The sequence below is a fragment of the Adiantum capillus-veneris genome, chromosome 2, assembly GCF_014529385.1.
Source record: "Adiantum capillus-veneris isolate H3 chromosome 2, ASM1452938v2, whole genome shotgun sequence".
In the NCBI taxonomy this organism is placed as follows: Eukaryota; Viridiplantae; Streptophyta; class Polypodiopsida; order Polypodiales; family Pteridaceae; genus Adiantum; species Adiantum capillus-veneris.
In genome coordinates, this window is record NC_140932.1 from 119033931 (window position 1) to 119061832 (window position 27902).

A 27902-nucleotide genomic window follows, 5' to 3' on the forward strand; every position below is an offset into this window, starting at 1 on the left:
GGTAGTAGCGGGCGATAGCTATGGCAAGAGTAGGAGAAGGAAAATTGGCCAACAGCTCTGATACTAATGTAGCAACGATTGAAGTGTAGCTTGCTACTGTCACACACACACACACACACACACAACTTTTCCACTCCCTTTCTCATGGTCGTGAGAAGGAGAATTGGCCTACAGCTCTCATATCAATGTAGCAGTGATTGCAGTGGAGCTTTATGTAGTCTAACACACAACATATCTGCATACACATGCACATGCACACACGACTCTGCCACTCCCATGAGGGCCGCCAACACTCTACATTGGTAAAGTCATATTGGTGTTGACGCTTGGAGGTCTTAATTCTTATCTAGCTTAGAGGTGGCTCCCATGCTCGGCCATGGCCCCTAGCCATGTGTAGTGTGATCATGCCCCAACTATAGAATATTTCATATAAGAATCCCATATGACCTACTTACTTATTCATTTACTTTAATTGGCTTTTACTCCAAGATTCTCTAGATTTGTTGGTCTACTAATGATTCTAAGTATGTACATCTAAAAAGATCATTCTTGGTTTGATCACTAAGTTCAAATGAGTAGGATAATTTCTGACAAGGTTCCACAATAACATTATAAGTCCTCTTCTACTATCGGTTTTCCTTTTACAAAGTCACTTAGTATATTATGAGTTGTGAAACAAACAAACTCTCTCTTAAGTCATGGATTGTACTTGCATTGACTGGAATTACTCTTGGAGTGCTTTGTTATAAACCCATAAAGCTAATTGCATGAGCTATGGTAATTTGGAATGATCGACAACAACTTGTACTTCACTATTCGAGCCTACTCCAATTTGTTGTCAACTAGGTAGTAAATGTCTTTTTTTTTCTTGCCTTGTCCATTGGTCTCTGGCCAATAAGAAGTATTAGGCACTCAGATTACCTTTCACAAACAAGAGAAACTCACATGGCTCATTACACAAATTCACCGATTCACACAGTGTGAAAATGCTTGTCCTGGTGTTGATTCACCGATCTAAGAAACACCAGTTAAAAGTGTAGATTCGTCAATTTAGGAAGCACCACCACAAACAATAGATTCACCAACTTGAACAATATAAGTGCAGATCCACTGATTGAGGCATCACAAGTGTAGATTCACTGATTATGCAACATGTCCAATTGGTGTCGATTTGTTGATTTAGGCAAGACTGATTATAAAATCATGCTTTAGCGACTAGCATCAATTCCTCTAGTTTGATTTTGTTACTCGGGCATATAATGGAAGTGGTTTGGATTTGGTATATGATCATATGATGTTGACAGTGTATGATTTTTGATTTGGAATCAATGGAACTTGTTTATTGAATGATGACTATGACCAATCATCCTGATACTGTAATCAGGAAATGACATATACTACCTATTCTCGTGGTATGGGACACTAGAATATACAGTATGTGGATGATAGAAGGCATAAGAAAATAAACAGGTATAATATTATGAGTTTTTATTTTTATATTTTTGACAAGTATGATTTGCAAATTAATAATGGTGCAACTAAGGACAATTGATTCTTATTATAGCTAACATGTGGCAAACTCGTGGCAAAGGCACGCTTGATTTATGGACTATGCATGCAACAAGATAACAAGTTAATAGATATTTTATCATTAAAGAGCTTTCTATGAGCAATGGTCATTTATGTCTGGGTTTGTAATCATTTTGAGCATTGAAAAAATCTATACATAATAGGTGCAAGAGGAAAATGATCACTCTTGCACGGGGAGAGATTGCACCCAATGCCCTCTGCTCCTCTTCTCTCTTCTCTCTTCTCACATCTCCTCTCTCCGTGCCTATGTAGCACTCTATCTAGGAGATGCACTTGCTTGCGCTCGATGTCTGTGTGTGTGTGTGTGTGTGTGTGTGTGTGTGTGTGATCAATCTTGCTTTGGATTACGTGTTTACATGATCTTTAAGGTATGAAAATCTGTAGATTTTGTTTCTTGTTGTATGCTATTCTGTTGATTTTGTAGAAACCCATGCTCCCATCTATTGCAGAGCCAACTCTAGTTGGGCAAAACCACTACAAATACCCATCATAGAAAATCCACAAAATATTGGAAATATGATGGTGACCACATGTATGTTGTTGCTTGAGTGTTAACGCAAGGTAGAGTAGACAATACCTCAACATTGCCTCTTGTGGTAGCCCATCAAGAGGAGTGACCCAATTTTCTTCTTTCGTTGTAGCCAGTTGCTGGTTCACATCGATTCAAGTATGAAGCTTGAGGGTAGGACTTCTTGTTGAATTTGTAGATATAGTGGACTTGCCACTCAAAACTGAGAGCTCATCTCAAACCTATTGTATACAAGAAATAAGAGCATAAACAAAAGGGAACTATGCGTATTACAAACTGAGTAGAGTCCTCTCAAGAGCAAGGATCCAATCGGAGTTAACCATCTCATATTGCTGCAAAGGTAATCCCAAACCTTATGTGTTGATTGAAATGATGTAAGAAGTGAAATCACGGAGTCTACACAATTGATGCACAAGTAGGAAAACACCTTGTAGTTGGTCTCATTCCAAGTATCAATTTGGCTTGCATAACAACCAATGATGAAGTACAACATCCGGTCACCATGAGAATAACCATGACCTTCATCTTCCAAATTATAAATTTGGAAAAATCCAACTTCTATGATGGGTGAAAGATTGACAGTACATTAAAACAAAACGATGGTCTAGGCTTGTGATATATAAAAAATTCAATGCAAACCATAGGTTAAAACAATGATAGCATTAAAAAAATTTACTTATGCTGAAACAAGGCATCATAAGTCAAGTTTAACGTTGGGTCTTCAAAAACATGAGAAGCCATAAGTGGTGTGATCAAGAAAAGGAGGAGTGCAAGAGAAGAGGGCAATGAGAGATCTACTATAAAGAGGTTCTTTGATACCATGTCAAACTGTGGAATGGCCGGAAGAGAAACATGAACATGCAAAACACGCGAGAGAGAGAGAGAGAGAGAGAGAGAGAGAGAGAGAGAGAGAGAGAGAGAGAGAGAGAGAGAGAGAGAGAGAGAATAAGAAGAAGAAGAAGCCAAAAAGTTAATAAATCTAAAGGCAGGATGATACAAGATATCCAAAGAGTGGACTAGGACATCATTGATATAGTGAGACAACTTTGGGTCGAGAAAAACCATTAAAAATGCCCCACAAAGTTTCCACAAAGCTGGGAAAAAAATAAAATGAAAAATTCCTGTAAACCATGTGTCCCTATCAGGAGGGTGAAAGGGGGGCCAACCCATAATCAAGGACATGACTACACAGGAGAAAAGTTGTAGGTAGGACTGAAAACATCCAAAAGGTGAACACAATCCTCCAAACCTCTACACACAACTCCACTTTCTGAAGTGACGTACTTCAATGATAGAGAAATTTTACAATCGAACATGGGTACTTTCTCACTTTCTCCGCAAGGGGAGAATATGTGTACCCTTGGACTTAGGCACTAGGTACCAAATTCTTTTGAGTGTCACGATAGTCGAAGTACAAGCTAGTCTAGTATTATGAAGTCATATGCACTAGTTAGAAGGCAAGTCTGTTGGCCATATTTCCATAAGGATGTATATGAGTGTTTTTTTTGCTAGAAGTGTTAAGTGATAAAGGCAGAATGACTTAAGGTAGATGGGCTCTTTCATCCCTCTAAAATCCCTAATGGAAAGTACGATTGTATCTCTATGGATTCTAGAGTAGTTTTACCTATGATAGGTTTGAAATTGTTAGCCTTGTGGAAAAGTGTATATGGCCTTCCTAGTGATATTGTGCATGATTGCAATAGGAATTTTGAAGGTGATTTTGTGGAGAGCAATATTGGGTACTACCCTCAATCTTAGTACAACTGTTCATCCTCGGACTGATGCTCAGATTGCGCTTTTAATCAAGTACTTCCTATGCTAATAGAAAGCACATTGATTGTGAGAATTACCTACCAACCACTAGAGTTTGTTTATAACAGTTTCAAATATGATTATACTAGATTCAACCCTTTATTATCACGTATGGGTATTGAACTAGGTCACTAATTCTGATGGGGTTGGCCACTAATTAAAAATGTTCAATTGAAAAATGACTTTCTCCACTAAACACATGGACATGCCATGCATTGCTCATCCTAATGTAAGGCATGCTCAAGACTGTTACAAGAGATTTGTGGCTGGGAAAAGAAGTCATGTTTCCTTTTTGGAAGGAGAACATGTCTTTTTTGAAGGTTCCACATCATAGCCCACTTGTTACAAAGAGGCCATTAAAATGGACGATACCATGCAGTGGGAAGAGGCTATGCAATCTGAGTATAACTCAATCTTAGCAAATGAAACTTGGAAATTAATAGAGTTACTTGCAAGTAAACAGGCATTGCCATGCAAATGGGTGTACAAAAATAAGTATACCATAGACGATCCCGAGCCTAAGTATAAGGCTAGATTGATTGCAAAAGGGTTCAAGGAAACGAAAGGCGTTGATTTCTTTGAAATCTTTTCTCCCATGGTCAAGATGACTACACTGCGTCTTGTGCTTGGTCTAGTAGCCATCGAGGACATGGAATTGATCCAAATGGATGTGAAGACATCGTTTCTTCATGGGGATCTTGAAGAGGTTGTCTACATGAAACAATCAGAAGGTTTTGCGATAAAGCCCGAGAAGTCAACACGGGCAGAACTGGTGTCTAGACTCAAGAAGGATTTGGATGGGTTAAAGCAAGGCTCAAGGTAATGGTACATCAAGTTCGATAAGTACATCCGGTCCTAGGGTTATGTAAGGAGCCAAGAGGATCATTGCCTGTACACAAGGAGGTTGAACGATGGTTCCCTCATCATTCTGATTTTGTACGTGGATGATATGCTCATAGCGGGGAAGTCAAAAGATGAGATTGCACTTCTTAAGGATGCCTTAAGCAAGCAGTCTTCTATGAAAGATTTGGGTGATGCACATCACTTTCTTGGTATGCGCATCAAGAGAGATCGCAAACGTGGTATACTTGAACTCTCACAAAAAGAGTATATTCACTAGGTCTTGCAACGTTTTAATAGGTAAGGGGGAAAGCATTGAGTACCCCAATGGCTGCATACGAAAAAACTTAGCAAGCATGATTGTCCCAAATCTGATGCTGAAAAGGCAGCGCTGGCAAAGGTGCCGTATTCTTCGGCAGTTGGCAGTCTCATGTTCGCCATGGTTAGCACACGGCCAGACATTGCATATGTAGTGGGAGTGGTTAGCAGGTATATGGAAAATCCAGACAGAAAGAATTGGGAAGCAGTGAAGCACATCTTGAAATACATTGAGGGCTAATGGTCCCAAGTGAAAGATCGATCTGGACCATCAATCTACTGAAACTAAACTTATTTTTTCAAAACTAATCTCGGGATCCCAAGTTTAGTTTTTACTGGCCACGGGGCCCCTAATCTCGACATGCCCTTACTTCCCTAGCTGGGATTTAAACCCTCACCACCAGCTTGAGAGTCCGAGGCCTTAACCATCATGCCCGCGTGCGCTTTCTTGAAATAGATGTGTTTTTCCATGAACTTAAACTTAAAACAATAGATCTCGACATAAAAACTTGACTTGGGATCCCGAGTTTAATTTTTATGCATCGATGGTCGAGATCTAAGAATGCCCTTGATTTTGCACAAGAGCCATTGATCCCATGGTTGGGACCCCGTGGCACTTAAAGTTGAGGTCATTCTACTTGGTGACTGGCCACCACTTCCTTTAGTTCAAGTATTTTGGGGGGGGGGGGGGGGGGGGGGGGGGGGGGGGGGGCAGAGGGGGCTTCATCACTATCTCACACGGGCATGGGCAGGAGGGGATCAATGGCCTACGCCTAATTCCCGGAGCGCGAGAATCGTGGGCCGTCGATCTTGCGACGCCCCTCAAATTTATCAATTTTCTCGAATTTACACAAGTGTCCCGAATGTATGCCCTCTGTTCAAATCTGGGGGAGGTTGGAGGGGGGCGGCCCGAATTTTCAATTTTTGATGCACCCAAGTTTACCTATTTTGCCGAATTTACACAAAGCGCATTAGATGGCGCACCCAATTTTTGATGCACCCGAGTATGTCTCAACGATTTTGGAAAAATCGTTGAAGCATGGATCCCCTCCTGCCCATGCCCGTGTGAGATAGTGCTGAGGGGGGTGGCGGCTCGGGGCGCTGTTCACAAGGAATCCACGATCGATCAGCTGCAGCCTGACCTGCGCAGGTCGATGTGGAAAGAGTTGTGGCTTCCAGCACTAGTGTGGCACACGCTTCTGCCCACTCGCGCCAATGGGAGCTCGTGTTAATGAGATTTGAAGTTTACAGGCAGGAGAATTGAGGTACATTTCCGAAGTTCACTAATGGCTCCCACAAAAGAGCACCACAAGCTCGGGGAAGGTGGTGCAAGTGATGTCATTAATGGGGAGATAAAGAGGTTGAAAGTGCTGTGTCTGCATGGCTTCCGCACCAGTGGCCTCATCTTGCAGCGCCAGTTTTCCAAGCTTGGTCCCTCGGTCTTGGAGCTCCTTGATATGGTGCACTCCTCTCTCTTTTTATTGTGTGTGTGTGTGTGCACCTTCTTCCTTTGACGTGCATTGTGCATTAAGGGACTCCTGAAACTGTTGAAAGCCATTAAGGACTGTTGAATTAAAGCTTATTTCCTTGTCTGTTGTTACGGGCAGGATCTTGGAGTTGTCTTTTATTGGGTAGGTCTTTTGATGGTTCACTTTTTTGATGCTCCGATGGCGGCGTCCATGCTGCATCATCCTTTAACCGGGTTTCTGTCTGGTGTTACTCACCCCTCAAGGATTCTCAATGGAGGAGTTCAAGTGCTGGTAGCTATCCCTCGCTTCCTGGTCACTTTCTCCTTCCATGAGATTCCTTTTGAGCTTCAACCATTAGCAGAGGACTTCTCACAATGGTATTCCGGGATCCACGGTTTAGGACATGGGCACTATGCGTGTCCAAGTCTATGTTGTAGGCTTCCCTAATTATCCAAACACTTTGGACTTCGGGCAGGATGGTTAGCTTTGTACATTGCGACTGTAGGTCAGTGGTCGACCTGATCATACATATGCTGTCACCAATTTGGTTAGATGGCACTTAGCTTGTCCCCGACATCAGCAACCGTCACAAACGGGAGCGCATAACAATATAAAAATATAGCCAGATAAATAGAATTTATCACTCAATATCGAAGCCAATTGATATAGAGAGAAAGAGTGAGAAGATCGACATAGCACTGGGGACAAGAAGATGGGCTGCTGCATCTTTATTACTGGGGAGAAGTCTATACTGTCGGAGTGAGTAGCGGAAGGTGGAGAGAGAGAGAGAGAGAGAGAGAGAGAGAGAGAGAGAGAGAGAGAGAGAGAGAGAGAGAGAGAGAGAGAATGGCGATGGACACACAAGAGACGGATGGAAAAGGCTGGCAAGCCCCAATAACTCCAGATTGCAAAAACTCTTGTGTACAAGATGGCAAGATGAATGGGAGAGTGTATCCCCCCCCCCCCCCCCCCCCCCCCCCCCCCCCCTCCTATATATAGGAGAATAGGGAGTAGGTAGGGCAGACTAGAAGCCCCAACGACAATGCACGAAAACATAAATGAGGAAAAAATGGAAAAAGACGAGAATAGGTCCGGCTGGGCAAAGTGCTGAGCAAAACCCTAAATGTGCCTGAAGATCCCTGTCCAGCAGGTGTACGGGTGGCCAACCCACAACCAAGGGCCGGTGCACGTGATGTGTGTGAAGCCTGTAGGCAAGATGCGAAGCATCTAGAGGTGAAGAATCTAACAACCCCCTCAACGACAGATGCGGAGTCGCTGAGGAAGAAGATGCAACACGCCTGGCAAATCTGGAGTGTGAAAAGAAGAAGCGCCTGCCAAACAAAAAATGACGAACCGTCGAGTACCAATGTGACGATGACTGAAGCTAGGTCAGGCTGATCAAGTCGCACAAGAAAGTTGATGGAGAGGCTAACAACAGAACAAGTCGCTGAAGAGGATATATGAGGGAAAGATGGAAGACGAGTAGGAAGCTCATCGGTGGAGGGGGGCAGAAGAGAGAGAGACGGAAGAGAGAACCCCCTGAAGCAGAGCACTCTGACACAAAAGGTTGTAAATCGGCAAACTCCAAGCCAAAAAGTGATCTCGATCATAAGAGGGAAGGAGGTGGATGAAACTAGGGGGTGAAGCCATCGGCCTGTGAGGGGTTAGAGATGGCGGTGACAGACGTCTGTTCAGAAGCCGTCCCATCCTCAGGATCCGAATCCTTCTTGCGGTCCCGTCGTCGTTTATAATATTTTGCTGCAAAATGATCTTTCTTTCCACAATAGGTACAAGTAATGTCAGGGCGAGAAGGTGTACAACTAGGTCAAGACTGTCCGAGAGCACTACCACCCCTACTGGATGTAGAAACCAATGCAATAGCACCCGCAGAGGCGTTTGAGGTGGCTCTGTCCTGAATGCGCGAAGCTATCTGCTGCAGAACGGGTAAGAGCTCCTCCCAAGTGATAGGAGTAGGGCACGTGGAGGTAGTAAGTGACTGGAACAAGGAATCATAAGTGTCAGGAAGCTTGACTAGCAACCGAATTGCCATGCCCTCGGAAGAGATCTGGTGTCCACAAGTTGCTAGCTCATCACGGAGCAGAAGCATGCGGGATATGAAGTCTTGGGTAATCGAAAATGACGAGACCTGTAAGTCCATCAAAGTCTTTCTAGAGCGAGGATCCTTCAGGGTGTCTTCGTCTCGTACATGTTGCAAAGGAAACCCCATACCTCATGTGCAGTGATGTGAGAACGTAAAGACGTCAACTCGCTATCCGCACAGTTGATGAGTAAGAAAGAGTAAACTCTGCGATGGTTTAGATTTCACTGATCCACCATAGCCTATGTAACCACAGTACCTGATCCGCCAGAAGCAGTACCATGAGAAGAAGTAGATGAGGAGCTAGCACGTGTAACTACAGAAGAAGTGGTAGCTGATGATGTCGATGTAGGAGCACCACATGCAGGAGCAAGGTTGGGACACACGGCATTGGTAGGATCGATTAGCCAGTCCCAAAGGTCAAACTGCATAAGCATCACCATGAACTTCATCTTTCAAATGACAGAGTTGGAGCCATCAAGCTTTTCGCCGGGAGGAAAGATGGGCATGGTTGGGAGTGTTGCCATAGATACAGACAAAAGATCAGCAAAGAAGTCTTGTGTGTAAAATCAAAAGCAAAGGTGTCACAAAACGAGCATCACGTGCCAATAGAAAAGAACAGACTGAATAGACTTTTAGCACTTTAATAACAACTGAACTGAAAGAGAGACGACTCGCGACATGGAGTGGCGGAATTTCACCCCAGAGAGTATTGGACCCAAACCTTGGCGCCCCTTTCGGTATTTCTTTATATTGCATCAACATAGTACAAGCCCGAACTTGAGACTCTGCACCTTCTCAAGGAAGCATGCCAGAGCATGAGCCCTAACCTCATATTTAAAGGCTCTTGGCCTGAAAAGCAGTTACAGTGAAAAGCCTTCAAAACTCAAAAGCTTCTGGTCCAAAAGCAATGCCAAAAACCTGCCAGCGTAATTTACGAAAATCCGTACAGCCTGCCACGTCATCAGCCAACGCAAAACGTGGAAATCCATACAGCCTGCCACGTCATCAACCATCGTAACTTTTGAAAATCTACCACGTCATCAGCAGCTACGCAATTTCTTGTGTGTGTGGGTCCTGCTTTGTTTCCTTTATGTCACTTGGGGCCCCATCGGACGGGGTCCCCATAAGTTGGTAGGACTTATTCTTCTGTTACTTGTTCTTCTTAGGGTTTAGGCCCCTCGGCCGACATCTGCAAGTTGACTCCCTTCTTCAGGGCTTTGACACGTCAGCAGTTTGTGACATCTCCCCTTCTTGAAAGAGAGTAATCGTCCGCGATTACAGCATATCTGCAAAACAACTCAAGTTAGCTAAAAAATTTCCGAGGGTCATTCCGAGGGACAATCAGTTTGCTATTTTTTTGTTAAGGAGTTAGCTTCTCCTTTCGGCTCTTTTGATCAAGGAGTTAGCTTCTCCTTTCGGCTCTTTGGATCAAGGAGTTAGTTTCTCCTTTCGTCCAGATCGGAACTCTTGATATTTTGGCGTAGTAAAATTAGCCATCACACCCAGATCACACCGATCTTCCACGAGTGTCTTGATGCACTAAAATTACATACCCAGGCAATCTCATCCAATTAGGAATATTCAGTGGTTGGCACATCACAATGCAACACATGCTCACATATGCATGTTACAAGACATAGAAACATAAAGCCGCCGATGAACACTCCCGCGCAAATACCATCCAGGGCCGCGCCATGAGCTGTTCAACGACTCCCTCATCACTCCTCTCGCAAATAACCTAAAAAGGTCCGGGCCATGAGATATTGAGGCCTTTTACAACCAAACGCCCCCCCAGACCGCAGCCTGTGTCGTTTGGAGGTGCTGAGAGTAACCACTACTCAGGCTTGTTAATACTCCCCCCGTAAATAACCATGCAGGTCCGGGCCATGAGTAACAACACTTTTCAATCATTCAATACTCCCCCCGCAAATAACCACAAGGGTCCGGGCCATGAGTATGAAAAAGCATTCTCAAACATCATTTCTCACCCTCCACCTTGGAGTAAAATCACCAATCATTGAAACCAGAGTCAAACAATTCAAATGGGCACCAAGACAGGTTCAAAACAGATACCATCCATTTCAAACAAATTCCAAACAGGATCACCAAACAAGTTCTCAAACAGATTTCATACTTAAAGAGCAATCTCAACATCAGTCGAGCTCAAAAGTCGACCGACTTTCCATTCTGAAACCTGCACCAAAAATTAGGGTTAGATTCCTTCTATAAGGTCCTAGCCAAGCAGAGCATGGTCCATCAGCTCTTGGAAAAATAGTGTTTCTTTGACGGCGATGGTAGTCCCAAGATAGCAATCACACTGGACCTCCAAGGTCATCTGCTTGTGAAGAGACATCTACTGAGAGATGTCGAGAAATTTCAAGTTATAATCTGCTAGGGTTTTCATGGCAAGCATTTCAGGATTCCCTACTTTGCCAGAAGTTGCACTTCGAAGGAAGATGTCAGAAACCATGTAACTTCGGGCAAAATTTTTCTTGAAAGCTTGCCAAATCTTTGGAAGTGTGCGGCTTGGTAGCTATAGACATCAACATCTGCATGGCACTGCTTTTGAGAAAAACAGTGACTCGAAACAAATCTTGGATCCTTCTCTTGTAAGTGATCTTAATGGCTTATGCCCTGTAAGACATGAGCGGTGAAGACGGGAGCGCGCCCGATGCGTGATGAAGTAAGGGTGCGAGTGGCTAATAAGTCCGGGGTCGCAGGACGAAGATACCTCAAATAAAATTCCAATAGCTCTGTCCGCTCTTTTGTAGGACCGATATGCTTTCAGAAAAGCACACGCCTGATGCTTTGATACCATTGTCACAAGACGAGCACCACGTGCCAATAGAAAAGAATAGACTGAACAGACTTTTAGCACTTCAATAACAACTGAACTGAAAGAGAGGGACGACATGCGACACGGAGTGACAGAATTCCACTCGAGAGAGTATTGGCTTCAAACCTTGGCGCCCCTTTCGGTATTTCTTTATATTGCATCAACATAGTACAAGCCGGTACACTCGCGGAGTTCGCTAGAGTACTTGTCCTTCAGCGTGTTGTCAGAGCGGTTTATGGAGCTGCCGCGTCATCAGCCTGTTAATGCATTTCACGGAAGTCCGTGCAGTCAGCATGCCGTACTGTCCATACTTTCTGCCAAGTCATTTGCTGTACTGTCCAGGCAGTACTTCCACGTCATCATTTTGTGACAATGCCCCTCTAGTTGGGCTTCTTAGATGACCATGTACAATTCTTTGGGTTTTATGCACGTTTGCCAAGGCAAGAGTTGTCGGGTTTTAGGCCTAAATAACCCCTTTTTGTACATTTTTATACTTTGTCCAGGTTCATATTGAACCTGGACACATTTTTTTAAAGTCACTTATAATAAAAGTGGGAAAACCAAAAACTCACTTATTGAGTTTTCCCCATAAACGAGCGTGCCTTCTCTCTCTCTCTCTGCTTCGATCCCTAGCGCTCCCTCTCTGCTGCACTGCGCCTGCTGCTTCTTGCCCCAATCCTACCCTCTGCTTCGCGCTTTCAACTGGTATGAGAGCCCTAGGGTTTCAAAACAGCCCTGCGCAGTCTGCTGGACAGTAAGTTAAATTTGCTCTCCCGCGATCAATTTTTCATCGCGAAGCCCCTTGCTTCCGGATTCGAAAAGGTCACCAAAACTGCCAAAACAGCCCAAAAGAGATTGTTTTTAGGTCAAAACAAGTGATTTACAGGCTATTACAAGTCAAAACAGCAATACATAGGTGTACCAAAGTTGTGGGATCACATGCATTGATGTTTGTCGCGACAAATTGAGCGAAAAACTTTGTATAGGTGCTTGAAATTACACATTTCAGCTGAAATTTCAGATTTGAACAGTTTCATGTAAAGAAATTGTGGTCTATCGTATGCAAAGTCTTGTTGTTGCTCCTATTTGCTGAAATTTTCAGCCTATTGCATCTCCCTTGTATACACACTTGTGGTTAATTAAGATGTCTTCTTCCTCTTCCGCCTCTGACACTAAAAGTTTGATGTAAATCAAACGGTTCGATGGTCAAGGCTTCGATCTTTGGCAAGAATGCATGCAAGGTATCCTTTTCTTAAAGGATTGTGAAGATCCATTGAAAGAGAATAAGCCACCAGGTTTGTTTGACAAAGAGTGGGCTACGTTAAATAAGAAGGCTATGGCCTACATCAAAATGGCTATCAATGATGACATTTTGACGGACATCAAGCGTTTGGATTTTGCTTATGCAATATGGCAAAAGCTAAAGTCCAAGTATGAAAACACCACACCTGCGAACCAGGTGCATTGATGCGAAAGTTGGTGAATATGCAGCTTGATGACTTGAAGTCAGCTTTTGAGCATTTGAGTGTTTTTACAGGTGCGTTGAGTCAGCTGCAGGACAGTGGGCTTCAACAATTCGATGATAAGCTGAAAGCTATTTTCTTGCTTATGACATCGCCAGATACTTGGGAAACATTGGTTGTCTCCTTGAGTAACAGTCCCACCCTCACGTACGACAGTGTGAGCGGGTCTGTTCCGAACTGTGCTCAAGGTTCCTTTTGTTCTTATGGAAGGGAGGGCCTTCCGTTCTTAATGAGAGAGTGCTATGATCACAAACAAAGTGAATGGACACTGTGCGTGCAAGTGTATGAGACTGAGAGATAGAGAGAGAAGAGAGATACGACACCAGAGACGTAAAACCCTCCTCCGAAGGCCCCACTCTCGTCGGCGAGAGTGGTCTACTTATGATTGCACAATCTGGTACAATGGTGATACATGAGACCGATGCAAGTTTAGACTATGTCGACGATGACGACGGGGATGACGAAGTCGATTCAAGGGCTGAAATCTGCAATCTTTTCACTGCTGTCCAAAAACGCTATGGGCTGAAATCTGCGACTAGTCCAAAAACGTTGATTTAAGGGCTGTTTTCGGTGGGTGTTTGACGCCGAAAATCTGCAGGTTTAGGGCTGAAAAGTGAGGTTCCTTAAGGCTGAAAACTGAGGTTCTTACCGGGTTGAATCTGCTACACTTTAGGCTGAATCTTGTTGGTCTTTATCTTCTACTCTTTGATGATGAAAAATGCTGCCTTGCTAAATCTGCGAAGGCTGAATCTGGGACCAAAAACACTAGAGCTGCTGAAGTAAAAAACGCTAGCTTGCCTGTGACTTCTTTTGCTGGCGATGGATGTTGATACAAAACGCTATTGGCTGAGGTCTTTTGGCGATGGTGTGATGATGCCAAAAACGCAAGCCTGAGATGCTTCTGTCAAAAACGCTAAGGGAGGTCCTCCTTGCTTGGTGGGGGAAACCGTCAAGGTCTTTGTCTTGCTGAGAAGTTGCCTGCTGAGCTTGGCTCCTGTTGCCTCTTCTGCCAAATAGTGCTAGCTCTAGTTTGCTTATATACAAACTTAGCAAAATTGCCCTACTTACTTTTGTTGGAAAGTCACTTAAATTAGTAAGTGAAAAATGTCAAAAATAGGGAAAATAGGCTAAATGCACTGGAAAATTCCCCTGACTGATTCTGCTGGATTCTGATGGGAATGCTTATGATCATGTTGTGTGCAACCAGAGGATATGCATCTACACTAAGTGACTGGGCATGCACGGTCTGCGAACAGACTCACAAAAGTGCCAGATCACTTCTAAATCTAGACTGACTGGACTGACTGAACCCTTGTCATGCTGTAGCTTGTCTACGGACACATAGGGTTGGATGTGTCACGTGACATCCCCTCCTTTTCAAAGTGAGGTACTGGTACCGAACTGTATGACGTCGAGGGAGATCGCCAACAGCATCCGGAATCCGGGAAGGGGCTCTTCGCGGGCCCACTCTGATGTGTGGGTCGAGCAGTACTTGAACATCATAAAGGTCTGCAATGCTTGCTTCTATGGGCCGCGCCGAAAGCGACATAAAGTCTTCTGTGGCTCCTTCAATGCTTCAACTTCGTCTAGGGTCATGCTTCTTCCTTCTTCAAGAGTCTCCATGGCTGAAAATTCCTGAAACCATTTCCAACACAAAACCATGAATATACCCATTCCATGTAAAGTGAGTGGAAAAAATCTTGTCTTCCTCAAAGACTGTGCATGCAATGTAGATGAACCAATAGACGGAGTGCTAAACCGTTCACCACATACACGCAAACAATGAGATTGAATCTTTCTCCTATGATCTAGAGCAATCAACTGTGGCAATTCACAATGGAAATGCCCATGCTTCGTGCTCATACTTTCATGTGCTCTTTCTACAACTGTGTCATGCCAAGGAAGAGACACGGTATGTGACTTCTTTACATACATACGTTTCAGCTTTTCATGAAAAATCCGTATACATTTGTGCTCATTCATGAGGGAAACGTGCTCAACGTACAATATGTCATGCCTAGGAAAAGGGATCACATAAAGACGTTGACTAAAATACAGGAAACGATAACGAATGAAACACTCGAACAATGCGTGCGTATCAATCATGCGAACACATAATACTTCCTGTGAGGGTTCTTTGGACCAAGGCTCGAGAGCCGAGATCGGTTATTCCTGAATGATCGAATCGTCTTGTGGGGGTTCTTGGGACCTCGACTCGAAAGCCAAGATCGGTTCTTCGTGATTGATTGAATCTACAACGAGGTTAGCTTTGCTAGAAAAAGCATCCACTAACACATCATCCTTGTGAACAATCACATCATCTTCATGCAACTCATCATGCTTGTGAGAAATCACATCTTGAACATGCAAATCATCATGCTCATCATTATCATTCAATTCATCATGCTTCTCATAATCATGCAAATCCTGTGTGTCATGCTTGGGAGAAGAAGAGTTTGAGAGAGTCTCCTTCTCATGAATCCTTTCAATCTTGTCCTGCATATTAGCAATGAGAGATGGAGAATGAACAATGTCCTCTCCATGAATGACAATGGGAGAATCACTTTTGGCATTGAGAGTGAAAGTGTTAGCCTCCCAATCAATGAGAGGGTTAGCATCACAAAACCATCGAATGCCCGAATCATCAATGGGAGGGTCATGAGAAACTTGGGGCACACTCGTGTTATCATTAATTGCATTGACAGAGGAAGTGGGTTCTGTGGATTCTTTAGATTCATTCGATTCAAGCTTAGGACATGTTCTTTTTATGTGACCTTTAATGTGACAATGAAAACAACAACCTTCCTTAGAATAAGTGCTTTGCTCTTCCGACGTGATTCCTTGTGCTACCTTTTCATCTGGAGTAAGCTTAGGTTTAGCAATTGTGTTAGCCTTACCCTTAGATTCATTGGAAGAATTCTTTTCTGAGAGACTGTTGGAAGATTGGTTAGAAGAGTTACCATTCTTACCCTTCTTACCGTTCTGAGAAGTCTGCGAGGTACTTGTAGGAGTCTTGGTCTCCTTAGGCTTTCCCTTGTTGTGCTTCATCTCCTGTGCGAGAGCAATCGCTACCGCCTTGTTGAGATCGATTGGATCGAGCACCTCGACATCGTACTTGATATGCTCATCCAATCCATAAAGGAATGCCTCTTTGCGTTCTTCATCCGACTTGCGTAATTGGGTACCTAGCTGCAAAACACGATTTGAAAAAGACATAACCGGTATACCATTTTGCTTGAGAGCGCGCCAATTGTCCTTCAATCGTGCGAGGTACTGAGGTGGCATAAACCGCGCCTTGAGATTGTCTTGGAAATCAGCCCAATTGAAGGAAAGGGACGTGAGTTCGTTGGCTTCCTCTAGGTGCGCGGCTAACTGTGCCTCTTGCCATGCGTGGTACCAATTAATAGCATCACCGGCAAGGTACATAGCTGCCGTCAAAACTTTGCTATTTCGTGTCTTCTTAGTTGTCGCAAAATAAGCATTAAATTGATGCAACCAAGAATGAATAACCGTAGCATCCATCTTACCATCATACTTACTGAAAGTCAACTTCTCTGTCACTGGATGGTTGGAATTTGCATCGTGGCTTGCGTCACTTGAGGAACTCCCATGATCTTTGGCTGGTTCGGATTTCGAGGCAAGTACTTGTTGAATCAATTCTTGAGTGCATAGTTCTCTTTGAGCCTCACGCTCGATCTCCAAAGCCACTCTTTGAGCTTCATGCTCGGCCGCCAAGGCAACCTTTTGAGCTTCACGCTCGGCCTCCAAGGCTGCGCTTCGTGTTGCCGCTTCCTCCTTTCTTTGTTCTTTTCTTTCTTTTCGTTCGTCGCGTTCGTGTTCTAAAGCAATGCGATTTGCTTCTTGTTGAGCCAACACAATTCGATTCGCTTCTTGTTGTTGGGCCATCATGTTCATGCGAGTCTCTTCTTATTTGGCCATCATGTCCATCATCTGCTTGACCATTGCCTCCATAGGGTTTGGTACACTTTGTGGCGTAGATGGCGAAGGGAGAGGGTCGGAAAAATCTGTTGGTGGGGAAAATTCTTCGTCGCCTCTCTCATGCTCATCACTTGTATGCGAAGTATCCATTCCGCTTCGGGTAATGACCATGCACTATGATCTTTGGTTCTTAAGTTCACGAGGAACTTGGGTTCTTGAGGGTCTTGGGTTCTTGGGTGCTTGAGAGCCTTGAGGTTCTTGAGGTTTTCTTTCGCTTGCAAACCGCGTTTGAGAAGGATGTTCTCTTCACCCGAGTTCTACTCCTTTCCGTGGGCGCACCCTTGGCGGCCTTACGCTCACACCAAGGTTGCTTTTTTCCACCTCACGTCGATTGGCCGGCCGCTAAGTGCACAATCCGCTCTCAATGAGTGAAAAGAGACACAAGGGGAGGCTGGACAAGCCCTTCTTTCCTTGGATTCCTGTCACTCTTCAAAAACACGATTAAGAATCGACACGCTCAAGCCAACTTGGGTTCGTGCGACCGCAACAAGCAAAAAATAAATAAATTCTTGTGGTTCTTTCCTTGAGTGATACAGAACAGTGCCAAAGATATGATACCAATGTTAGGTGCAGCGGAATGAATGTTTGCACTTTGCTCAAGATGAGTGCTCCGAACTGTGCTCAAGATTCCTTTTGTTCTTATGGAAGGGAGAGCCTTCCTTTCTTAATGACAGAGTGCTATGATCACAAACAAAGTGAATGGACACTGTGCGTGCAAGTGTATCAGACTGAGAGATAGAGAGAGAAGAGAGATACGACACCAGAGATGTTGTAAAACCCTCCTTCGAAGGCCCCACTCTCGTCGGCTAGAGTGGTCTACTTATGATTGCACAATCTGGTACAATGGTGATGCATGAGACCGATGCAAGTTTAGACTATGTCGACGATGACGACGGGGATGACGAAGTCGACCTAAGGGCTGAAATCTGCAATCTTTCTACTGCTGTCCAAAAACGCTATGGGTTGAAATCTGCGACTATTCCAAAAACGCTGATTTGGGGGCTGTTATCGGTGGGTCTTTGACGTTGAAAATCTGCAGGTTTAGGGCTGAAAACTGAGGTTCTCACCGGGCTGAATCTGCTACACTTTAGGCTGAATCTTGCTGGTCTTTATCTGCTACTCTTTGATGATGAAAAACGTTGCCTTGTTGAATCTGCAAAGGCTGAATCTGGGACCAAAACCGCTAGAGCTGTTGAAGTAAAAAACGCTAGCTTGCCTGTGACTTCTTCTGCTGGTGATGGATGGTGATGCAAAACGCTATTGGTTGAGGTTTTCTGGCGATGGTGTGATGATGCCAAAAACGCCAGCCTGAGATGCTTCTGTCAAAAACGCTAAGGGAGGTCCTTGCTTGGTGGGGGAAATCGCCAAGGTCTTTGTCTTGCTGAGAAGTTGCCTGCTGAGCTTGGCTCCCGTTGCCTCTTCTGCCAAATAGTGCTAGCTGTAGTTTGCTTATATACAAACTTAGCAAAATTGCCCTACCTACTTTTGTTGGAAAGTCACTTAAAATTAATAAGTGAAAAATGCCAAAAATAGGAAAAATAGACTAAATGCACTCGAAAATTCCCTTGACTGATTCTGATGGGAATGCTCATGATCATGTTGTGTGCAACTAGAGGATATGCATCTGCACTAAGTGACTGGGCATGCACGGTCTGCGAACAGACTCACAAAAGTGCCAGATCACCTCTAAATCTAGACTGACTGAACCCTTGTCGTGCTGTAGCTTATCCACGGACACATAGGATTGGATGTGTCACGTGACAGGGTCTATTCTCAATGAAGAGATTAGACGCAAGTCTAGTGGGGAAGGTGGAAATTTTGCCTACACTGCAAGAGGTAGAAATCAAAAGCGTAATGCCGGCAACAGGACTGAAAATAGAAGTAAGAGCAAGACAAAGGATAAGGATGTCACTTGTTATCAATGTGGCAGAAAGGGTCACAAGAAACCCGATTGCAGGTATTCCAAGAAAGAGCAGGAAAGGAAGAAGGAAACACAAGATAAGAAGAAGAAAGGGAAAAAATCAACAGGTGATTACTCCAGGGATGCTGACAATGCAAATGTATCCTTTAGTGTGGTCATTGAGGAGTTGTCAGACGTTGAGGAAATTTTGGTTGCGGTTTCATGCCCCTCAGATTTGGTGATAGCTAATGCAGAAGACATGCTTATCTCGAAGAAAGATGTCATTGATGCATTGCTTAGTGCTAATGATGGCCTATCTCAGTCTTGGATAGTGGATTCTGGTGCTTCATTCCATGTGACTTCATCTTTGGAGTGTTTTGCTACATATGTTGCGGTCAATTATGGCAAGGTGTATCTTGGTGATAATTTACTTGCAACATTGAGGGAATGGGTATCATGCGTTTGGCTCTTAACAATGGTCAAGAGCTTGTCCAGGCATTAGAAAAGTTTGCTATTTGTTGGCCAGTTAGATGCACATGGTTATACTACCATCTTTGCTGGGGATTCATGGAAGTTGCTTAAGGGCTCTATGCTTGTTGCAAAAGGGTCTAAAAGAGCTTCTTTGTACTATCTTCGATGCAAAGCTTTGCGTAGCTAGTTTCTTGCTGTTGCCGAAGTTGTTTCACACACGGAATTGTGGCATAAGAGACTTGGCCATATGGGCCAAAAGGGTATCGATGTGCGTTCCTCTCTGAAGAGGGTTGATGTAAAAGGCAAAAAACTTGGATTTTTGTAACGATTGTCTATATGGAAAGCAAAAGAAATCTTCTTATCACTCTGGTGTCTCTCACAAAGCTAATCCTCTTGATCTTATTCACTCCGATGTATGCACTATGCTTGTTAAGTCTTTTGGTGGTGCATTATATTTTGTTACATTCATTGAAGACTGTACTAGGAAAGGATGGGTGCATTTTTTTGTTGAAAATTAAGAGTGAGACTTTTAATGCTTTTAAGAAGTTTCATGCTTTTGTCACTTCGCAAAAGAGTACTAAGCTTAAATGTCTCAGATCTGATAATGGAGGAGAGTATGTATCTGCTGAATTTCAACGTTTTTGTGATGAAAATGGTATTAAAAGGGAGTTGACAGTCCCTTATAATCCGTCTTCTAATGGTGTGGCTGAGAGGTATAATCGTACTTTATGCGAGAGAGAGTGTGTTGCATGTTGTCCATCGCAAATCTTTCCCAAGAGTTTTGGGGGGAGGCATTGAAAACTGCAGTTCATATTTGCAATCGCTCTCCTAATTATAGTACGCTGAAAAATGACATTCCAGAGGAGGTTTGGTCTGGCAAACCTGTCTCTTATGATCATTTGAGAGTATTTGGTTGCGAAGCTTTCGTTCATGTACGCAATGACGTGAGAACAAAGCTTGATATGAAGTCCATTAAGGGAGTCTTTCTAGATTGTGGGGAAGAAGGTGAAATGGGCTATAGAGCGTGGTTACCACGTTTTAGAAAGATAATTCACAGCCGAGATGTAGTGTTCAATGAGGCAAAATTGCTTAAGAATGCTACAAAATCTGATGTTGACAAAAAAATAATCAATTTTCAGCCTTTTGTGCCACCCATTGATGTTGAAAAAGAGCCTCATGATGCATTACCGCAAGCTGAAATTGATAATCAGCTGGTTAACCTTGAGCCAGAAGAGGTAGGACATGATATTGATGCTCCTAATGAGGATGGACAGCCACCTGAATTGGCTGAAAATGATTTTCAGCAGCATGATAGAGCTGAAAATGAGTTGCTTTATGATGTAGAACCCTTACCTGAGAATGTAGATCATTGGGTACGTAGGTCAATTCGTTTGAGAAGGCAACCGCAGAGATTTAATCCCTCTTTGCATCATGTAATGTTGACAGATGAGGGTGAACCTCTTACTTATAAAGAGGCTAAGTCATGTGAGTCTAGCAGTGAGTGGGAGCTGACAATGCAAGAGGAAATGAAATCCTTGTATGCAAATGATACTTGAGATCTTGTGCCATTGCGTAAAGGGCGAAAGGCTCTTCCTAACAAATGGGTGTACAAGATTAAGATTGTGGATGAAAAACCCAAGTACAAGGCAAGATTGGTTGCAAAAGGATATGCACAGAGAGAAGGAATTGATTTTCAAGAAATCTTTTCCCCTGTTGTAAAGCTTACAACTTTACGTATCCTTTTTGCTCTCGTTGCGGTGCTTGATTTGGAATTGAATCAAATGGATGTAAAGACAACGTTTTTGCATGGTGGCATTGAAGAGGACATATACATGAAACAACCTGAAGGTTTTGTAGTTCCTACACGTAAGGAACTTGTATGCAAACTGAAAAGGGCTCTGTATGGTTTGAGACAATCATCACGACAGTGGTATAAGAAGTTTGACACTTTCATGCTGTGTCAAGGCTTTAAACGTAGCCATGCAGATCATTGTTTGTATACGAAAAGGGATGAAGATGGTAGTCCCATCATACTTGTTCTCTATGTTGATGACATGCTGCTTGCCAGGAAACATAAGACTAGTCTTGATGCTCTGAAACGTAAGCTAAATTCAGCATTTGCTATAAACGATTTGGGTGATGCAGAGCATATTTTGGGCATGTGTATTAAAAGAGAGAGAGAGCTGAAATTGCTCTTTTTATCTCAAGAAAGGTACATTGCAAAAATACTTGACAGATTTAATATGGCTGATGCTAAGTCTCTTGGGGTACCTTTACCTCCATACACTAAGCTTAGCAAAGCAGATTCCCCAAAGGATGAGGTGGCATTGAAAGCGATGAAGGGAATCCCTTATGCATCAGCTTGTGGTTCTCTTATATATGCTATGGTTGCCACTCGTTCCCACATTGCTTATGTAGTGGGAGTTGTTAGTTGATACATGTCGAATCCTAGCAAAGCGCATTGGGAAGCTGTCAAATGCATTTTGAGATATTTGAAAGGTACACAATCAAAGTGTATTCGTTATGGCAAAAGTGACTTAAAGTTGTAGGGATATTGTGATGCAGACATGGTAGGTGACATGGGTACTAGGAAATCTACCAGTGGATATGTATTTGCTATCTCTTGGTGTTCTAGGTTAAAGAAAATTGTGGCATTGAGTACTACTGAGGCTGATTATATTTCAGCCACAGAGTCTTAAAAGGAGGCCATTTGGTTGGGCAGACTTGCAAAAGAACTTGGCATGCCTGCTTATACACCTGTGTTGGGTTGTGATAGCCAGAGTGCTGTTTATTTAGCCAAAAATTCCATGTTTCATGCGCGTACCAAACACATAGATGTGCGGTACCACTTCATATGACAGGTATTGTAGGATGGTCTAGTCACCTTGACTAAAATCCATACATAGGATAACCCTGCAGATGTTCTCACCAAGAGTCTTGCTAAGGCTCAACATGAGCATTGCATACAGCTGGTGGGAGTTGGTTAACTTAAAGGCACGTCATTTATGCCTTTAAGTGGGAGGTTGTTGGGTTAAAGGCATAAATAATCCCTTTTTGTACATTTTTATACTTTGTCCAGGTTCATATCGAACCTCGACACATTTTTTTAAAGTCACTTATAATAAAAGTGGGAAAACCCAAAACTCACTTATTGAGTTTTCCGCAAAAACGAGCGTGCCTTCTCTCTCTCTCTGCTTCAATCCCTAGCGCTTCCTCTCCGCTGCACTGCTCCTCCTGCTTCTTGCCCCAATCTTGCACTACATCGCGACACGCACCTACCGGTACCCTCTGCTTTGCGCTTGCAAGAGCCTTCTGTACAGGAACCGGATTAGCTAATTGCTAATCCCCTACAGGTACGCACAGTTCCATCGCGAAGGAGTGCGAAAATAGAGAGTTTTCTTGCGTGAAAACTCGTCTGATTTGAAAGGGAACTGTCCCATTGCGTGCGGGAGCTTCTGAGACACGCGTAGAGGTGTTTGCTCCGCTCAAAATGATGCGAGATGGGGAATTACAGCCTACTGTGTTTTATGTAGGTTTAGGGTTTCGCACCTAAATTGCAAGGTAATGGCAGGGGAGTTCGGGAAAGCCTTGGATGCTTGTACAAGAAAATTTAGAGAGGTTTCCTGCAAGGAATCTCGTCTAATTCAAAGGGCAAGTGACCCTATAGGTGCGGGAGCTCGAGGGCTACCCAGGGCCATAGTATCATAGACTTAGCTTTGGAAAAAGCCGCTCCTTTCCCTTTCGTTTCCTCAGGCATGCCTTCTCAAACCGTAGGAGCACCCAATCATCTTCCTTAAGCTGCAAGTCACATCGATGGCTTCCTTCTTATGCCGTGCTTGAGACTTCTCAAGAGCCTCGCGAAAAGCAGTATCCAAATCTGGCGTATCCTGATCTGCTTCAAAAATCTTATCCTTGGTGCTTAGAAATGGTGGTATATTCTTAGCACCCTCTATGACCTCAAATGGCGCCTTCTACGTCGATGAATAAACTGTATTGTTGTAGGCAAACTCCACCAAGGGCAAATACTTTTCCCATTGAGTCTTTGATTTGAAATATAAGACATTAACAAATCCAAAACCATTGACTCAGATTGCCCGTCAGTTTGTGGGTGGAACGAGGATGGGAACTGCAATCGCGTGCCAATGTTCTCCCAGATTGACCTCCAAAATAAACTAGGGAATTGGGGATCTCTGTCCAAGACTATGGACTCAGGCATGTCATGTAATCGAAAAATCTGTGAAACACAGTCTCGCCAAATGATCGGACAGACTTGCCCGTCAGTTTTACATCAAGTACAATCTCTTTGCCCTATGATCGACCATGTCGCTATTCTTGTGGAACCAAGGGATTCCTAGGAGGACGTCACATCCTTAGGCATGATGTAAAAGTCCTTGTGCCCTAAATACCCGTGACAATGCAACCGAAGTTTGCCAATGACAGTTGTAATGGCAACATCCCGTCTTGGTGCTGCTAAAACAACCTCGGCCTGTGGCCCCATTTCCTTGGGTGTGAATTCCAAGTCGAGCCGCCAATTCAGGTGAAATAAAGTTGGCCTTGGCTCCTCCATTAAAGAAAATTAGGGATTCTTGGTCTCGCACTTTGCCCCATGCTCTGTAAAGTTCAGTACTTTCATCCATCTGATCAGGGTCAGTCCCCACACAATGTGGTACCAGTCCTGCTTTCGTCTTTTCTCTTCTTCCATGCTCTTCGGTTGCTATGGAGCTCTTTGGCTTTTCTTCTGGTTGTCCTCTGGGCGCCTTACGTGGGCACTATCACAAGACGGGCTCCACATGCCAATAGAAAAGAACAGACTGAATAGACTTTAGGACTTCAATGACAATTGAACTAAAAGGGAGAGAGTACACGCCACACGGAGTGGCGGAATTCCACCCCAGAGAGTACTGGCTCCAAACCCACCCTTTCGGTATTTTTTCATATTACTTGAACTCGGTACAATGCCGATACTCACGCTCTGCACCTTCACCTAGAAGAGTGCCAGAGAATGAGCCCTCTACACATATTTAAAGGCCCTTGGCCTTGGAAAGCAGTTACATGAAAACCAATCAAACTTAGAATTATTTGACCCCAAAAACACCAGCGCCCAAAAGCTGCTAGCGTGTTTTGCGGAAATTCGTACAGCTCTGCCACGTCAGTAGCCAGCGTAAAACGCAAAATCCGTACAATCTGCCACGTCAGTAGTCATCGTAAAATCTGAAAATCCGTACAACAGCTGCCACGTCATCAAGCTACTCACAAATTAGCCTGTGTGTGTGCGCGCGTGCGTGCTCGCGTGTGCACTCGCGTGTGCTGGGTCTAACTTTATTTTAGTGCCTTTAGTCACTTAGGCCCCATCAAACGGGGTCCCATAAGTTGGTGTGAACTCTTCTGCTTCTTAGGGTTTAGGCCCCTCGGCCGGGATCTGAAGGATGGCTCCGTTCTTCAGCAGTTTGTGACAGGCACCATGTTGACACATGCCCATGTTCTCCACATTCAAAACACTTCCCTTTTTTTGAGATACTCAGATCGGTGTTCCTGTGTCAATCGGGGACGTGTCTCTTTCTTTTTGTGAAACTTTCCTCTTCTTCTATTACGGTTAATCGAACTTTGCCCGGTCCTTCTTGTCAAAAGTTGATCAGTTGGATATGTATGTGTACCCGCATGCATTGCAAACCCTTGCTTAGCATGTCCCATCAGTTGTTGTATGGACTCAAACTTTTGTAGTAAATTGTAATCTTGTATCTCTTTGGGTAAACCACAACAAAATTGCTCGATCTGCTGCTTAAATGTGATCTTTTCAAAATAAGAGGTTGGTAAAAAAGTATCCCAAAATCTCTGGTAGTAGATATCTAAAGTATCTTCCTTGGTCATCCGAAGATGATTCCAAGGAGTGACCACATCATGTTTGTACTCCTGATTGAGCCATGAAGAAGTAAAAAGTCACTTGAACTGTAGCCACTTCGTTGGAGCTTCCTTTCGCGACAATAGGGTGGACCACCATGTCTGTGCATTTCCCTTTAGATAATATGCTTCCCTCTTGACCTTGGAGTGCTCTGAATAGCGTCCTCCAGAATAAGCTATGTTGAACTGTTGAACTTATGAGTATCTCGAAAGCCCGAAAAAGTATCAAACTTCAGGGCTTGTCCACCTTCCTTAAAATCTTTGGTCTTCTTGCTCTTGTCCTCGAGAAAGTCATATTGGTTGGCTCTGTAAAAATGCTTCCTCTTGGAGTAAAACATCTGCTCTTCGGAGTCCGAACTCTTAGAAGAGGATGAATCCTCCTTAGAACTATTTGAATACTTTTGAGATCTTCGGTGGGATCTGCTCTACTTAGCCTTCTTCTTGTTCCTTCCGTGTCTTTGGGTCTTTCTTCGTTTCCTGCCCTTTCTGTCCTCATCACTGGAATAAGAGAAGGAAGAGTTGTCGGAACTATCAGAAGATGAGGATGAACTAGAAACACCCTCAAAGTGTACGCGATTCTTTGTCTTTCGTGCATTTGCAAAAGTAGACTTGTGACCCAAGTAGCGAGGGTAGTCTACTACTTGTGTCTCTTCGGTTTCTTCTTAGTCTTCAAGAGTCGGTTGACTCGCCTTTCTACCACTTCGTCAAGTTCATCTTCTGTATACACCCGCGGAGTAGGTGTTTTCTTCAAATTTGGCTTCAAAGGTGAATCGATGGTTGTATGCCACCGAGAATGCACTTCGTCGATCGCGTGCTTAGTAAAAAATTTTCGCATCCTGGGGGTCTTTTGAATACTGGAGCATTTGCCGCGCACAAGCATCAACCTGCTGTTGATGCTGCATCTCCATTCATTCATATTCCGTGGGTGGGAATGGCTCATATTCTTCTCTCTTCAGAAGGTGGGCGTCGTCCATTTGAATCTTCCGTGTTGCTTTCACCCGAGCCTGAATGGTTAGGTGTAACTGTTTGCTCTTTACAGGATTCGTAGACTGAATCCATGTGTGTTGCGGTAGAAGGGATCGGATTCTCCGTAGAAGGAAAATCGATTGTGCTCTGATACCACTAAAATGGACTTGGACACCCTGAGTCGAGAATCTCGTACGACACACGAGAAAATACTTAAAATTACTTAACAAAGTTTATCATAGTTAAAGAGAGAGATGACACGGCCCGACGTAGTTCTATGCCCAGAGGTATTGGCCCCAAAGTCTCGCGCCCCTTTCACGGTATTTATTTTTATATTAATGCTTGAGCAAAGTACAGTGTCGGAGGGTCCTCCTCGCTCAGTGCTCCCAAGCCAATCTGAGAGAGGGAGAAACCCTGGCAACAAATTTATAGGCCATGGCCTTCCAAAAGCAACTACATGAAAAGCTTCAAGTCTCAAAAGCATCTAGTTCCAAAAGCTTGCGCCCAAGCCGCCAGCGCAATTTCCGCCGCAAATTGCGAACGTCCGTACAGCTTGCCATGTCAGCATTGAACGCATATTGTGGGTGTCTGTACGGCCTGCCACGTCAGCTGGTCCACACAATTTTATTATTTTTGATGTCGTGTCCCCAGGGCCCCATCAGACGAGACCCCATAAGTTGGAACAACTGAAAACTTTAATTTTGTCAGTTCTCATTGAGATTCGTGCGGGTGGACATGCCATATCATCATTTTATGACAAACCGACTCACAAGTCGCACAAGCAGCAGCTACTGAAGGATTGTTGTTGACCGCTCCAAGAGTATGCATCAAACTGAGGGTAAAGTCATAAACTACTGGTATCCGGATCATTTTCCAACTCTAAAGTGCTCCACCCTCAAGGAAAGAGTCGGAAATCTGTACTTCCGGTCATATACCACATGCCAGCATCTCCAAGCTGCTACGGGAAGTCCAAGGAATGGGACAACCGAGGTTACTGAGGAATTATATGTTCGATGACGAGGAACCAAAGAACTGCACCTACCATTATATAGAATGATAAATTGCTAACTGTATCTAAAGGAACTTCATTGGAACAGAGAGTGAAACTGTAACCAATCTTCAATTGTCTGGAACACATCCCGAGTGAGTATCACCCCACTCTCCAAGTGAATCGGGAACAAACATCCAGCAGAAAGGAACTCACAACAATATTGAGACTACAACTATCATGGCAAGATCCATAGAAGATCCTGCTCCCAAGCTCTTCAAGAGAAGAACAAGGTGTTGTAGAAAGCCACCAAATAGATTGTCAATCCTGTCCGCTGCACATGGAACCACATTAACTGTATGGATGTAGTCTCAGAAACTGTCCCAAGCTGGCTCCATATCCCCCTTTGAAGGAAGAACACTCGAACCATGGATAATTTCCATAGCCCTCCAACAGTCTCTGCGTGTGTAACTCGATCACCTAAGGTAGGTGAATCCAAAAGAAAATATACCTATGGAACCTAGAACCAAATTTGAGAGAACCAAGAAAACTGTCTCTCCTCTTTGAAGAATGCAATGGCTAATTGTAATTGGTTCCTAGTCCGAGAAGGACCACTATCCACGTGTATGAAATAACATGCCAGTCTAAGGAGAAGGGAAGTA

General features: G+C 43.8%; 1 protein-coding gene across 4 annotated transcripts in view; it reads left to right on the plus strand.

The window, feature by feature from the left end:
- The first annotated feature begins 6075 nt into the window (after positions 1-6075).
- The window catches only part of LOC147463473 (uncharacterized), a 126744-nt gene continuing 104917 nt past the window's right edge, over positions 6076-27902 (plus strand). The window contains exon 1 of one of the 4 annotated variants that reach the window (XM_086489067.1): positions 6076-6549. In XM_086489067.1, the coding sequence (XP_086345193.1) occupies positions 6376-6549 (174 nt within the window). In that variant the 5' untranslated portion in view covers positions 6076-6375. The remainder of the gene's footprint in view (positions 6550-27902) is intronic. The other 3 variants (XM_086489043.1, XM_086489062.1, XM_086489053.1) reach the window with 3 other exon arrangements.